Genomic DNA, 15,400 nt, shown 5'->3' with positions numbered 1-15,400 from the left:
CCGCGCGCCCGGGGGCGGGGCCGTGCACGCGCCGCGTGCCTGGGGGTGGGGTCGCCCATGCGCCGTGTGTCCGGGCACTTGGCGGGCACACATAAATACCCGGGCGGGCACCTGCAGGCACTGCATTGGGGACCACTGCCTTAAGGGGACTCTGGCAGCAGTGCGTGTGCTGCTGGCAGGGTGCAGAGCACTCATTGTGAGCTCTGTGCGTGACTCCCCAGTGGTGCAGGCAAGAACTGGCAAGGCGGCTAAGGGCAGGACATGCTGGGCCAGGTGGCCCTGAGCGAAGACGCTGGACGACCTCATGGCACCCCAGGAAATCAACACATAGCCAGCCCCAATCAAGGGATAGGACTGTGGTACCCATGGGATTTGAATCTTCCTCAGCACTGAGGAGTGGAACTCTCAGGGGATGGGAGGCTGCCAGGAGCAAGTGCCTCTGGGGCAACTCAAGCAGTGGCAGGGCAGGGATGGTGAAGGCCACTGTGGTAGTTGTCGTACTGATACCCTCTCTCTCCAGGGAGCCTGCTCCAGGCAGGCCTGGGTCTGTGCGCTGGGGAAGGGAGATTGGGTGGCTCCTCAGCACAAGCACCTCAGTCCCCACAGACTAGTCTGTGCTTGCTCTAGATGCATGGGCATGGAACTGGTGAGGCCTCGTCTCGGAGCACTGGCGGGGGACAAGTGGGGCTCCCCCCCTTAGCCCTTCAGAGAGCTGGAGAGGGGGAAGACTAGTGAGTCCCCCCTCAACCATTTGGAGAGCTGGAGGGAACTGGTAAAGCCCCCTGTCAGCATGTTTGAGAAGCAGAGAGGAGGAAACCAGTACTTGAGAGAGCTGGGGAGGGAAAAGGCAGTGAGGCTCCCCCACCCCTCCCCTTGGAGAGCCAGGAGAGGGAAGCTGGTAAGGGCCCCCTCCCTGACCCATGTAGAGAGTGGGGATGGTGGACCTGTGAGGCCCCTCTCCTCAGCCTGTTTGAGAGCCTGGGGAACCAGTGAGGTTCCCCATTAGGGCTTCAGTGTACGGGAGGAGGGGGACTGGTGCCTCAGCTCTTCAGAGAGCCAAGGAGAGGGAAATTAGTAAGGTCCCACTTCAGCCCTTCGGAAAGCTAGAGGGGGGTATGGATGCAGCCCACTCTCAGCTCATCAGAGCGGGCTGGGAGGAGGGAAACCAGTGAGGCCTTCTCTCAGCCCTTCAGAGACCGGGGGGCTTAAGTCCCCCCAAGCCTCTTGGAGAGGCGAGTGGAACTAGTTGAGGCCTTTCAATCCTTCAGAGAGCTGGGAGAGGGAACCAATGAGGGCTCCTCAGCCATTCTGAGAGCTGACGGTGGGGTACGGGGGTGTGTGTGGATGGTGAGGCTCCCCACAACACCCCAGAGAGCTGTGGGGAACTGAGGAAGCCCCTCTCAGCCCTTTGAAGAGCCATGGGGGAGAACGGGTAAGACTCCCCTGCCCCTCAGAGCTGGGGAGCAGGGAACTGGTGAGCCCCCATCCCTTCCAAGAGCTGGGCGGGGGAAATGAGTGAGACTACCTCAGAGAGCTGGGGGGTGGGCACACCTCCCCCTCAGCCCTTGGACAACACGGGGGGAGGGGCGGAAGAGGGGGAAATCAGGTGAGGCTCTCCCTGTCCTTCTGAGAGCTGCGGGAAACAAGTGAGGCCCCAGTGCTTCAGAGAGCCAGGGAGCAGAAATTGATGAGGCCCCTCAAGATTCTCTCAGAGCCAGGGGGGCAATGGGTGAGGCCTGCCCCATAACCCTTCACGGTGCCAGGGTAGGGAAGCTGGTGAGAGTCAGCTCCTCAGAGAGCTGGAGAGGACTGGTGAAACCACTCCTCAGCACCTTGGAGAGCCAGAAGGGACCAGTGAGGCCTCCACCCAGCCACTCAGAGAGTCGGGGGTAGGGTGGGGTGGGAACTAGTGACACTCGCAGCCCTTCTGAGATCTGGAGGGGGAAATGGGTGAGGTCAACCCTCAGCTCTTCGTAGAATGGAGGGACATGGAATTGGTGAGCCTCCCTCCCTCGGCCCCTCAGAGACCTGGTGGTGGGAACTGATAAGCCCTCTCCCACACCATAAGAAAGCTTAGAAGGGACTCTGAAGCCTCCTCTCAGGGCTTCAGAGAACAGGTGGTGGGGGAGCTGCGCAAAGTTTCCTCTGCCCTCCCAGCTCCCGCCCTTTGAGGAGCATGTGGCACTTCAAAGTGCTGTACACTCGCGCAGGGCAGGGGCAGGGTGAAAGAAGCTTCACACAGCTCCCCTGCCCCCAGGCTAATCAGGGCTTGGGGGTGGGGGAGCTGCGTGAAGCTTCCTTCACCCTGCCCCAACCCTGAGAGGAGTGCGCGGCACTTCAAAGTGCCACGTGCTCCTTGCAGGGCGGGAGGTAGCTTCTCCTGCTCCTCTTGCCCCCAAGCCCTGATTGGCCTGGGGGTGGAGGACCTGCACGAAGCTTCCTTTGCCCTGCCCCCGCCCTGCATGAGCATACGGCACATTGACGTGCCGCATGCTCCTCGCAGGGTGGGAGGAGGCATCCTGTGCTCCCCCACCCAAGGCCCTAATTGGTGGGGGAGCATGGGAAGCCTCTTCCCACCCTTCCAGGGGCATCGGTGCCTAGTGGGAAGGGGGGGCAAAGGGGCTATCAATTATGGCCTGTGGGTGGGATAGCCCAGAAGCATGCTGGCCCTGCCCCTTCCGGGGCAGCCCAGGGCCACTTCAAAAAAATTTAAAGTGGCCCCCACCAAAAATTATTGTCCACCCCTGACTTATAGCAATGGAGGGGACCATGTAGGCCTGTGTTTCTATTTGTGGCCTGCAAGGCATTTTGTTTACTGTTGCCCATGTGCAGAGTTGTCAGATTCCACTGGTTTCCGCCTGCGTAGGTTTTTTTCCTGCCTGTGTTACTAAAGTGACATACATATAAAGGAAGGACATGGGAAATGAGGTGTGTGCTGATTGCACAGATTGACTGAGAGCAGCTGTGAGTTCTCTCTCTGTATCCAGTCAAAGCACTGCTATAGTTCACACCCTGCAAATTCTATCCTTTAGCACAGGGGTCTCCAAACTTTTCTGCCCGAGGGCCGCATTAACTATCAAACAGCAGTTCGGGGGCCGACTACACACTTGAGGTCCAAATAAAAAACAATCAAAACATGGATGTTGTTTTTAATTATTTATTTAATATTATTTTATTCAGTTATTATTTAATAACACATTGATACACTACACATGAACACCTGTATTAGTGTGAAAGGTGAAATTGTTTCCTGGATGCCAAAATAGAGCCCAGCCCACTAGTGACCTCATGAGAGAGCTAGCCAATAGGATAAGAACGCACTGGCCAATAGGGAGCAATTGTCCACGCCAAGTCCCAACCCCTCTTGCTGTGAGGGACGCACAGAGCCCGGGCTCGGCCGTCGGTCCGCAGGGCGTGTGGCCGTCCGTTGGCGGCTCCGATCCCCCGCACCCCCGGCCGGGGAGTCTCGCTGCCCAGGGCAAGGGCTGCGCGGGTCCAGAGTCCCTCCTCCGTCCCGCTGGCTCCTCCGGCTTCCCTCTCCTGGCTGCCTGCCCAAAAGAAAGTGAGTGCCGGCCGCCCCTGTCCTTCCGGCCCCTCCCCCTTTTGAGCCGGCACGCACGGGGCATGCCGCTCACCCTGGCGTCCCTGCCCCTTCTCCTCCTGGGTCCTGCCGCCTTCCTCGCCTGCCGCGCCTGCGGCTGTGCGCCCTCGCTCCCCTCCCCGTGGGCTTTCCCCTGGGCTCCGCAGCGCTGCACCGCTCGGCGCTTCTCCGGGGGAGGGGCTGTCAGTGTGGGGAGTTTCTTCCCCGCCCCAGCTCCGCGGTGCTGCGCCGCTCGGCGCTTCTCCAGGGGAGGGGCTGTTAGTGCGGGGAGTTTCTTCCCCGTCACAGTCTCCACGGGCCAGATGAGAGGGCCTCGCGGGCCGCATCCGGCCCGCGGGCCGTAGTTTGGAGACCCCTGCTTTAGCACAACAACTCTACCCTGGGAGACCTGATATGAAGAAGGGCCAGTCATGCGGCCCACTCGCTAGCCTAGGTTGCCCATTGCGGATTTACAGTAACAACAGTTTATTGTGCCATAGCTGGCAGAAGGATTGTGGATAATATTAGCGCTTAGCAGCACTAAAATGGTCTTATATTCAGGTTGTAACTTTTGAGCAGGGAATTGCCTTCTTGTTCTCTGTTTGTATAGTGCCTAACACTAGGACTCGGGCTCTTTGGCTCTATTACACACAGACACCCCAAGGAAAATGCTGCTCTTCTCTGTGCCAGTTTGGATGAATGCAGCCCAAGCTCACTAACTGGAGGGGGAGGGGTATGTGAAGAAGGGGGGCAAATGGGGCAATTGCCCTGGGCTTGGTGATTCTAAATGACCCAGAGCTCCCTGCTGCAACTGCTGTTACTGCTGGCTGCCCCGCCCCAACCTGAGACTCTACCTTTGGGGAGAGTGGATCTAGGTGCCCCCTTCCAACTTGCCCATGGGCCCGGTGCGGCTCTTGGCTCCCCTGATTTAGCCTACTTTCACTCTTATCCAAGAATATGTGAGCCATGAAAGACTTTCGCACCTGGCATACTTTCGATTTGTGTTAATGCTCTCTGATGAAGTGGGTTTTGCACATGAAAGCTTATGTCCAAATAAATCTGTTAGTCGTTAATGGCATGTCTACACTAGAAAGTTATTTCAAAAGAACTTATTTTGAAATATTAACTCCCGAAATAACTATTTCGAAATAGCGTGTCCACACTACGGGGAAAGCCTCAAAATTAGTCTGGGGCAGGCTCCCTTAATGTTGATGTGTTACATCGACTTAGAGCCCCAGGAAGCATTGGGGAGTAATTACTATGAATGACTTTGGGGACTAGTTATTTCAAAATAGCAGCAGTGGAGCGTCCACATTATCGCTATTTCGAAATAACTATTTTGAGATAAGTGTTATTCCTCGTGGAAAGCAGGAGTTATTATTTCAAAATAACCAGTCCCTTATTTCGAAATAAGGGGGGTCATTTAGAAATAACTCCCTAGTGTAGACCAGGGCTAAGGTGCCACAGGACCCCTCATTGTTTTTGCAGTTACAGACTAACACAGCTATCCTTCTGAGAATATTAATACTGATGACCAGGGCTCGCCAAGCAGTGGTGAGTCCCGCTCACCAGCTGCGCGGTTCTGCACATGCGCAGATCGCTCTGCGCCGGCTTTTCTGGGTTCTAATCTACTCGCCACAGGCGAATAGATTACATTATTTGTTGAGCCCTGCTGATGACATTTGAAAACCAAAGACATATTGTAAAGTGAGGACTCGATTCTCATTTACAGTAAAGAGGACCTTATTTTCAAAATTAGGTACCAGTGATCCCTCAATTGTTTACATCCATGTGCAGAATTAATTTTGTTATGTGCACCAATATGGAGGCGATGGGACCAAGAGGTTCAGAGTGTGGGAGGAAGCATAGGGTTGGAGTACGAGGGTGGTGAGGACTCTGGCTGGGGGTGCAAGCTCTGGGCTGAGTCCAGGGATGAGGGATATCAGATGTAGGGAGTTCAGGGCTGTTGCAAAGAGTTGGGGTGTGGGGTGTGTGCCAGGGCTCTAGGATGGGAGCAGGGATTTGGGGTGCAGACTCTCCTGGGGCTATAGTGCAGAGAGTGGACTCCACCCACCCCTTCCCACAGCAGCACCTGGGCTTGGGGAGAATGGCTCTCAGCTCAATAGCTCCAATTTGTTCCCTGCCCATCCACTTCTGCTCTCCAGGCCCCTGATAGCCTGCTGCATGACCCTGCAGCCTAGAGGGAGTTTGAAGATGCAGATAGGCACCTTGTAGGATTTCAAAAAACACCAAAGCAGGATAGGTAGCTATCTGTAGAGGAGTGTTTGAAAATCCCAGTAGGTGCCTATCTACATCTTTAGGTGCCTGAAAATCTGGCCCAAAGTCTGAGTTGCATCACTTCATTTACAGGTCCCTTCATGCTGTCAGAGCAGTATATATATTGTATAAATAAGAATCTGACCCCCTTAAAAATGAGAAGTGCTAAATGAGTTCTTAGTATCATAAAGCTACCTGGTCTTCTGGCTTAATTTCCATCAGAAGTATTTGCTGTTTGAAAAGAAGTATAGCTGGACTTTGCTAACGTAAATCCAGACTCTTTATTTTCCCTTAAAGATAAAAAACATGTACTGCAATATTGTCTAATGAGATTTTTCAAATATATGGTATCAGGTACGTGTGATATGATTAAAAAAGCAAATTCAAATTAAAGATTTGTTGTGTTGGGCTTGTTGCCATTCATTTTTTTAAAGCTAACGTTAGCTTTTAAAGTTTAATTTGTACATAAGTGTCAAGATTTATGCTGCTGGATATATTGATAATTCAAATGACATTGGTATATATGAGAATACTTGGTTTAACCAGTCTGGGAGTTCTGATTGCAATGAACAGCAAGCCTTTGAATTTGTCGTGTTAGAAGGGAGGAGGAGGAACTTATTTTGAAGTCTTGCCTACACTGGGAAAGGAAACATTGAGAGTATCTGTGTAATCTTGTACTGATGAGCTGGCATCATTTTGTTTTGTAAGGACTGGTATTTGAGATCCTCTGCTCTGTGGTCTCAGACAAGCGGTGGTGGGCATTGCTACTAAAGATTCTCTGAATTAAGGAAGGAAAACAAATCCAGAAATGCTGTATGAAAACCCCCGTTACATTTAATGCTGTCTGATGCACAACAGGTTTTCTACTCTTTAAAAGTGTATACCAGGTAGGTACTGAATTAGCTCAAATGTGTATTTTTGTAAACACTATGTGACTGATGACTACTAGATATGTGAACATCTTTACATTTTTATGCTGTGCTATCATTTCCTTCTGGGTTTGTATTAACAGGTTTAATTCCATTACAAGATTGTACTCTTAAAAATATGATCAATTTCTGTAGATAAAGGATCCTTTAACACATTATCTTTTCAGAAATTCTTTGAGTATTTAACATTTAGAATAGTTTGCCATACAGAATACTTAAGATTTTTTTTAAACAAAAGTTTTTTACAGTGTCACTACTGCTACTGAAACAAAGGTGAATATTTTCAGTCAAATTATGGGAAAACAGACATTTCTGATTTAAGAAACAAATTTCAACTGGCTTTGGATCAGGCCCTTACTGAATTGTGAGGAATTCAAATTATAAAACATATACTGAACCTTCTTTTAAAGCTTTGTTCCATCAAATATGTTTATGTAACTGATTATCTCATACTCCAGAATAATTTAGATTTCATCATTATTTTTGTAATACAAAGAAAGAAGTTTGTCATTTGAAAATATTTCCCAATTAGATAAGAGGGTAATTTTATTTATTAAGGATGCTTTTCAAAATATAAAGTGTTGGCATTATAATAGGAAATACACTAAAGCTATGTTGTAATGGGAAATATATTAATGCTATATTATTATAGGGCTATATCAAGCCACCATTCTTAAACAGAAGGCCCTGTTCAAATCAATAATGGTTCTGCCTAAAAAAAATCAATGGACTCATATGGTCTTTCATTCCCAGACATGTTTAATAAAATCCCAAGTTTGTGGGAGGTGAGAAAAAAAGCAACTTTGCAATAACTGAACTATTAACTTTTAAAAGTCTTATAAATACAATATTGGGGTTTGGGAAAAAACTAATATAAATACTACAGCCTAACAAGGAAATAGTTGTTCATATTATTAAGGCAAATGTTACCATGGTTGTAAATACCCTTATACATAAGTTTGAAATCATACAGAATCAGACCCTGAATTGCTGAGTAAAATTATCATTCGTCTCCTTCTCCAAATCACTGAAATTGTAGCCATATAGTTCCTCAGGAAAAAATGGATAACCTTTTTATGTAACCTCCACCTTTGCTATCCCCTCTCTAGTCTGAAGAAAAAAATGTAATTCATAGTTAGTTCTGTTTATCCAAGATTAGATCATACTTTTTCCTTTAATTTTTAGAATATGGCAAGGATCATTTCTTGGTGACTGTATTGTCAGCAGTAACATTACATGTATTCGGACACCTCAACACTTCCTTAAAGATCTTCAACTAGAAATAAAAAAATTGTAACCTGAATGGGATTTAAAAATCCCTGACCTTTGTTTCCAATTTGTTACTAAAATGGTGACTTGCTCTGGGCTGGAGAGCCTGGGGGCTAAGACAGCCCTGATTACAAGAAGGAAATCAAATGATTTAATATAAACCGTAACAGGAGGCTGCAGAGGTGTGTCTGGTTGAGTAAGGAAGTCAGATGGAAGGGCTGGTGGCTTCAGGTCGAGCTTATGATTGTGGACTTTGTTGGATTATTTTGTGATTAACGACTCTGGCTACATTTAGTAGGAAACAACCCCTGAAAGGGGTGTGGTAAGCCATAACAAAGATTCTGCAGAGATTCAGGAGCCCACAAGAGAGGGGCGGTTAGAGGCAGGGCACTGCAAAAATGCCCCTGGCCACAAGGAGGCATTTAGGTGGAAGCTACTGCTAACAAGCAATCGTCCTTAGCCAGTTTGAATTTCAAAATCGATGTTACTGGTTGAAATTCCAAGCAGTTTAGGAGATGATAGATTTAAAATTGACTTAATTTGTTCACTAGTAATTTCATAGTTTTAAAGATGAACACTGAAAATAATTTTTGCAGAGATTAAATAGATGAAGTCTTCAACCCAAGAACCCTAAAATATTTCACTTTTCTGGGTGGCATTACTCTCATCTACAAATGTGAGCTTCTGTATGCATTTTTAAGTGATAATATTCTCATACTATGTTAATGATATTTGAAAATACAGGCAGTCCCCGGGTTACATGGATCCGACTTACATCGGATCCCTACTTACAAACGGGGTGAGGCAACCCCACACTAGCTGCTTCCTCCCAGCAGACCAGGGAGACGCGAAGCTAGCGCTCCCCCCAGCAGACCAGGGAGACGCGGAGCGGCTTTTCTCAGCAGACACCTCAGCTTGAGAATAAAGGACTGAGGGAAGTGAGGTGTGGGAGAATAAAACTGAGCTCTGGAGAAATGTTTGGCTAGAGTTTCCCCTACAATATGTACCTGTTCCGACTTACATACAAATTCAACTTAAGAACAAACCTACAGTCCCTATCTTGTACGTAACCCGGGGACTGCCTGTATACATTTAAACTACTGAAAAGCAAATTACTAAGGGTGATTTAAAAGAAATAATATACACCTCCACACCATGTAAGTTTAAATTTCAGCTCTGTTTTGTTTTTAACTCTAGCTCTTAATATCCTTATTCTCCCTTATCAAATATGTACCAGTAAGAGGGGAGTACAACAGAGAGGGATGATGATCCCTGAGCATGCAGAGTTTTTACATTACCTCAGTTTCCTCTTGTTTTTGTGTTCCTCTTCTATATTGTACATCTTGTCTGCAGCAGGCTTCTGTTACTGCAGGAAGTGTCCACAGGGAAAAGTCTGATGATCTGTTTCTCCAAAGAGAAATCATCTGGCCCTTAAAATAGAAATCCCAAAGTAACTTTTTAGATTGTGTTAAGACTGATTCGTTGTTCTAGTCTGTAGTTTAACTTTGTAGCAAATTGAATTAATCTATTGTGTGCAATACCACTGCTTCAACTGAATCAACGACACACTTCTCACTGACTTCATTCTGGTTAATATTTTACATACTATTTTGTTGTTGTTTTTCCTGGTGTGGTTTGTTAGTGCTATACATTTGGCATCGCACATATGACTATCCAAAAACTGTATAAAGTCTGCCAAATTTTTAATCTATCTGTACATAAAGGTGATATTAGACATATTTAATATTATATAGGGTACTATGTATTAAATATAAAACAGTAATTTCTCATTTGTCAAGAAAAACAATATTTGGATTTTCATGTGTGTAAGTGTTTTGGATAAGGACAGTTCAAAGCTTCAAAAATATGTATTACAATGGTATATTTTTGTGTTTATGAGAACTATGATGCAAACTAAGATAATTGCAAAATGGGCACATTTCAAGTTATAAGTTTACCCGCTATCATTACACAGTTTTACTTTACAAGTAATTTGGGTGAATTTAGTTTCTGTTGCAGTAGTCCAAGTCAACACTTTGAGTGGTGTGGCTGATGATCCATCTGTTCACCTTTGTGGGTCATTAAAAAAAAAAAATCCCTCAGCTGAATCTGAAGTTCCCTGAAATGTTGGATTATGAGTCTTTGGTGGTTTATGCTTGTGCTTCCAGTTTTGTTTTAATGGACTCTGAAACAACCGCCCTCTAATGCAGTCCTAGTGCTTGGGCTCCAGTCTGAGCCTTTGTGTCTACACTGTAGTTTTAGAGCCCAAGTCAGCTGAGCTGACACAGGCCAGCCATGGGTGTTTTAGAGCAGTATAGACATACGTTCATTAAGGGAATTGCTCAGAGGCAGTAGCAAGGTAGACTGTGGGTGACACCCAATATGAGATGTTGAAAACTGTGGGTGACACCCAATATGAGATGTTGAAGGCATTGGCAAGGAAATATTGTTTATCCTTTTAAAAACCTGCACTTCTGCCCTTAATTCAAAGTCAACTTAACACTTGAATCACCTTACTTTAATGTAAAACAAGTGCTGGTGAAGGGAACCCATATCACCACAAGGGTATGCAAAAAGCTCAGTACGTGCTAAACAACCTTTAAGGGAAATAATTTAACTGATAGCTACGATATAGATTTTCAGACATTTTCTTTGCATCCAGAGCTTGACAGTGAAATCATAAGTCATTAGGGGCCATGCAACAAGGCAGCAGTTCTTACTTGTCTGGCTTTAGTACCACTGCAATAAAATGTTCTTACTGGGAACTGCAACTGTCAATTTTGAAAACCATGATCTAGTTTCAGAGTGAATTGCATGTTTGAACCCTCTTACCTCAACTTGGCCTTCCTCAAGGGCACCCACTTAAAGGTTTCCGGGTATTTTTCTGTCACCTCTTTTGAGTGGAGAGTTGCATTTCTCCTTCCAGACCAGGAATTTAGGGTTTCAGTTCCTCTGCACCTAACTGTGATTTCCACAAGAGATCTGACTGGGATCCAGCATCTGTGGTTAATGTTTCGCCCCAGGGGCTACAATAGCATAAACCTGTTACCATTCAGACTTCACAAATCAAAATACATATATGCATTTCAGAGAAAACATTAAAAAAAAAAGTTACCATGTGAATGCTAAAAGCTTACCAGAGGTCCATCTATCGTATGATCCCCCCCAGAAAGCTAAAGTTTCCCCAACCCTTCTGTGACAGTGTCCCCATATTTTATGGCAATATTTTTGAATATGAATATGCATAATTCATATATGCTATATGCCAAATGGGATAAGTAACTTATCGTTCAAGAGCGTCTGACCCCCTGAATATGCATATTTGATTTGTGTGCAAGTATCTTTCTTGTATGCAAAGTTAGAAATATGGAATGTAAACCTGCTTATTAATCTAGGTCTTCTACAGAAAGTGGCACTTAAGACTCTTAATGACGCCATGCTCAAGGCAACGATCTGTGAATGGTTTTGTTTTTCCTGTAAGCCTAAACTGTGGTTGGTCTCACAAAGACAGGTGAATTTGGTATGGCTTCACTGGGGTGGGGAGGATGTAACAAAGAGTTTCCGCTCTGAGGAAATTCTATTTAAAGGATCGGTACAATGATGGTCTTCAGCTGGTTTCACAGGCTGTTTCCCATTACAAGCAGATACATGAAGAGACCTGGAAACAAAGAACTCTAATGGGGGGATGGAAAGAAGCAGTTGGGCCCAGGTTAGAAAAAGATCTAGGATGAGAAATTTGTGATATTCAACTATTTCTCTTAGGACATGTCTATACAGCAGGGCAAAAGTCGAATTCAGCTATGCAATTTCAGCTACATCAGTTGGGTAGCTGAAGTCGAAAGAGCTTAGTTCAGCTTTTGGCGCTATCTACACAGCAGGAAGTGGAAGGAAGAGCACTCTTCCTTTGACTTCCCTTACTCCTTGTGAAATGAGGGTTACAGGAGTCGGAGTAAGAAGTCCCCCTTACATGTCATTATTTCGAAATAACGCTGCTGTGTAGACATACCTTTAGTGTACTGGGCTTAGCTGGCATGCTTTGTTTATTTTAACTTAGTAATGTACTTTGATCTGTTGCCACTTGCAACTACTTAAATGCTACTTTTTATGCTTAATAAAATTGCTTTTGTTTATTATCAAACCTAGTGTAAAAATTGTTATTGAGAGTCCTGGGACAACAGCTGGCATTTTTCTATTTCATTGATAAAGAGAGCGAACTCGATGAGCTTCCTCCTTGTAAACTTTTATACAGAATGAGATGAATTCATTTGGGGTTTTGGTCCTATTTGGGTCTGTGATCCTGGATGCAGGAGAGGCCTGAGGCCGGCTGTTGCAGCGGTTGCCCCAGGTGGAACGCGTGGTTGGCGCCCCCGTCTGCAGGGCTGTCAATGGGGTGACATCATCATCATCATTGGGTGCTCTGGGCACCCCGTGACATCATGCTGGATGCTGACAAGTCCCTGTAATTGAGTCTTCCCAGAGCTAAGCAGCTATCAGTTTATATGTTACCCTGCTGCGGGCAGGGTGTTGCCCCAACTTTGTGCCTTTGCTGGGGGAGTCCAGAGATTCTGGCCCAGCAGGAGAGGGTAGTGGAGTGCCCCAGAGGGCAAGCAGGTGGGCTCAGTGGTATGATCAGTACATCGGGTCATAGTCTCAACGGGATTTCTGTGATCCAACCTGTCACACCTTCCACAAACTTGCCCTTTCCCTGCCCCTCTTTGAACTTAGCCTTTTAAGATTAAAAATATTTTATTTGCCAGTCTCTGAAAACCCAATTTGAACAAGTATATGCAAGCCTGTCCTGAAGATGGTACCTCTCTGGATGTACTAATAGCCTAAGTCATTGGTTTAATTACTCCTTACTCTCTTTAATGCCTGAAGGATCTGTGTTAACCCTTCTCATACCACCCCAAGAATTTCATACAATTCCTGGCCCACAATGACATATAAACTGTTAATTAATTTAACGTAGTATGGTCTCCAGAGATACTGCACCCAGTTGTAATATCTGTCACATAAAATTTTACTACAGTATCTTGGATTGCTAGAGATGAGATTTTGTTAGATATTTAAGACCTTCCTTGTATGTCAAAGTTAGGATGAAGTTTGTGTCATGAAGTCATATTTTGCAGAGAGGGTTTAGTTGTTTTACTGGACTAAATTGAACTACCGGTATATTTGGTCAAATGTGTCTTCTGTGGGTAAACGGAGGGTTTCGGATTGAAAATAAGAAAACTACTAAATCAAACTTAATAATTTGCTATCTTTAGTCAACAAACAACATACAGGCATAACATAGAATTAATTATCAGCTGTATAGGTGATAGGGCATTTCTCCCTTATATATTTATATATAATCTAATTTAAAGGTTTACGATTAAGAGAGTGCTTAGGGCCTACCAATACCTTAATCTGGCCCTGAAATGAATGCAGCTTCATATTCACAGATAACTATAAAAGTTTGAAAGTCTCAGAGGGGTAGCTTCAAGCTCATCTGAGGAAGTGGGTTTTGCTTACGAAAGCTCCTGATATTATATTTATATTAGTTTCTAAGGTGCCACAAGACTACTCATTGATTAGAAAAGTTTGCAGATTTATGAGATTAAAAAAAACGAGGCAATTAAATGTTCAAGTAGATTTTCTGAGATCAAAGTTCTGAGTAGAATTCTTCAAAAACTTGAGAGTTAGGATTTACACACACCATTGAGACATGTGTTAGATAACAAATTTGAAGCTTAAATGCAATGTGTGAATTATATTTCATTGTTATTGTTGCTTTAAATTTTGACTGCATATTTACCACTATATAAAAAGACTCAAGACATGCAGTTTTGTTACCTGAATGTGCTTTAGTTTAGAAAATTAAGCAACTTTTAATGTTTTCATTTTTCTAGATTATATATTTAGGATGAATATTTGAACAACAGATATTCTGCTTCATTCTAGCTTCAAAATGTCCATGTGTGCATCTTCTCACAAGGAGTTTTCTCAGTTACTGCCAATTCAGGATATTGGACGTAGTAAAACAGAAATTAAAAGCTCACCTTCTGGCATCAACTCTCCTGTTTATAGCTGCAGTCAGTCTGTTCTGACAATGGAACAGAGTCCAATTTATATTCCTTCATCTTATGTGGAAAACAGACATGAATATTCTGCAATGGCATTCTACAGTCCTACTATGATGAATTACAACATTCCTAGCAATTTTAGTGATTCAGAAAGTGCATCTGTAAGGCAGACATCAAGCCCAAATGTTTTATGGTCTGCTCCTGGACATATTTCTCCTTTGACGTTACACAGCCAGCCATCACTTTTATATGCAGAGCAACCAAAGAGCCCCTGGTGTGAAACAAGACCAGTGGATCATGCACTGCCTATGAACAGGTAAATATTTTATTTTTCAACATTTTGCAAGTTATTATCTGACACTAAATTCAATACTTTTAAGATGGTATTGTTTTTACATATGATTTATACACATCAATCCATAAGAAAATGAACTCCATAAGCATTATTGTGATTTTATAATATAATGTTAGTATTTTTTACTTTTTAAGATGGCTCTGTCTGGAATATTATCTCCAGCTACTGAGGTGGGTTACTGTACTTGCTTTGTCTTAAAATACAGAATTACTCATTACTATAAACTTCGTAAAACCAGAGCTATGCAAAAACTTGCATCTGAAAGGACTTCCATTCTGTGGCATACTTTAAAACAAGGGTGGGAACCCTTTTTTTGAGTTGGGGACCAACCCACAGAAAAATCAGGTGGGAGCCACACACAAGTGAAAAGCCAAACCCTCCCACAGGCCTCACTGACTTGGCTCCTAAGTGAGAAGGAGAAAAAAAGTCCTCACAGATATGGCTCCCCAACTGAGAAACAGGAAGAAAAAGACACTTCCCTCAAGCTTCAGTCCCATGAAGGTGTGTGATGGGGGAAAGGCACCGAGGCCCCCTGGCAGGATTAACTCTTCTAATCGCCCGAGGCTAGTGGATTTTGTGGGGTCTTTACGCTCTGGGGTGGGGCCAAAAATGAGGGATTCAATGTGTGAGAGGGGCTGCCAAGAAGCAGAATGGGGGTAGAAGTGCAGCGTCTGGGCAGGAAGGAGGGTGTAGGTGTGGGGTGGAGGTGGGGGTGTGACATCTAGGGAGAAGGGAGGGTGCAGGAGCAAGGTGAGGTGTAAGGTCTAGGAGGGGGTGCAGGAGTGAACTAGGGGTGGGGGAGTGCGGGATGTGTATGCATAGATGGTGATGGGAATTTTGAGTTTGACTTCCACTGAGGGAGGTTAACCAGTTGCCTACACTTAAACAATGGCTGATGCCCTTCATAACCTGAGCCCAGGATGGG

The 15,400-nt window shown here is 45.1% G+C and overlaps 1 protein-coding gene across 1 annotated transcript in view; it reads left to right on the top strand.

Annotated features, from left to right (window-relative positions):
- Positions 1 to 6,571: 6,571 nt before the first annotated feature.
- The window catches only part of ESR2 (estrogen receptor 2), a 58,881-nt gene continuing 50,052 nt past the window's right edge, over positions 6,572 to 15,400 (top strand). Inside the window, exons 1-2 of the mRNA XM_006134078.5 lie at positions 6,572 to 6,744; positions 13,947 to 14,436. Of these exons, the coding sequence (XP_006134140.1) occupies positions 14,006 to 14,436 (431 nt within the window). The 5' untranslated portion in view covers positions 6,572 to 6,744; positions 13,947 to 14,005. The remainder of the gene's footprint in view (positions 6,745 to 13,946; positions 14,437 to 15,400) is intronic.

The sequence above is a fragment of the Pelodiscus sinensis genome, chromosome 5 (assembly GCF_052426305.1).
Source record: "Pelodiscus sinensis isolate ZL-2025 chromosome 5, ASM5242630v1, whole genome shotgun sequence".
NCBI lineage: Eukaryota > Metazoa > Chordata > Testudines > Trionychidae > Pelodiscus > Pelodiscus sinensis.
This window is presented reverse-complemented; position numbering and strand designations above follow the sequence as displayed.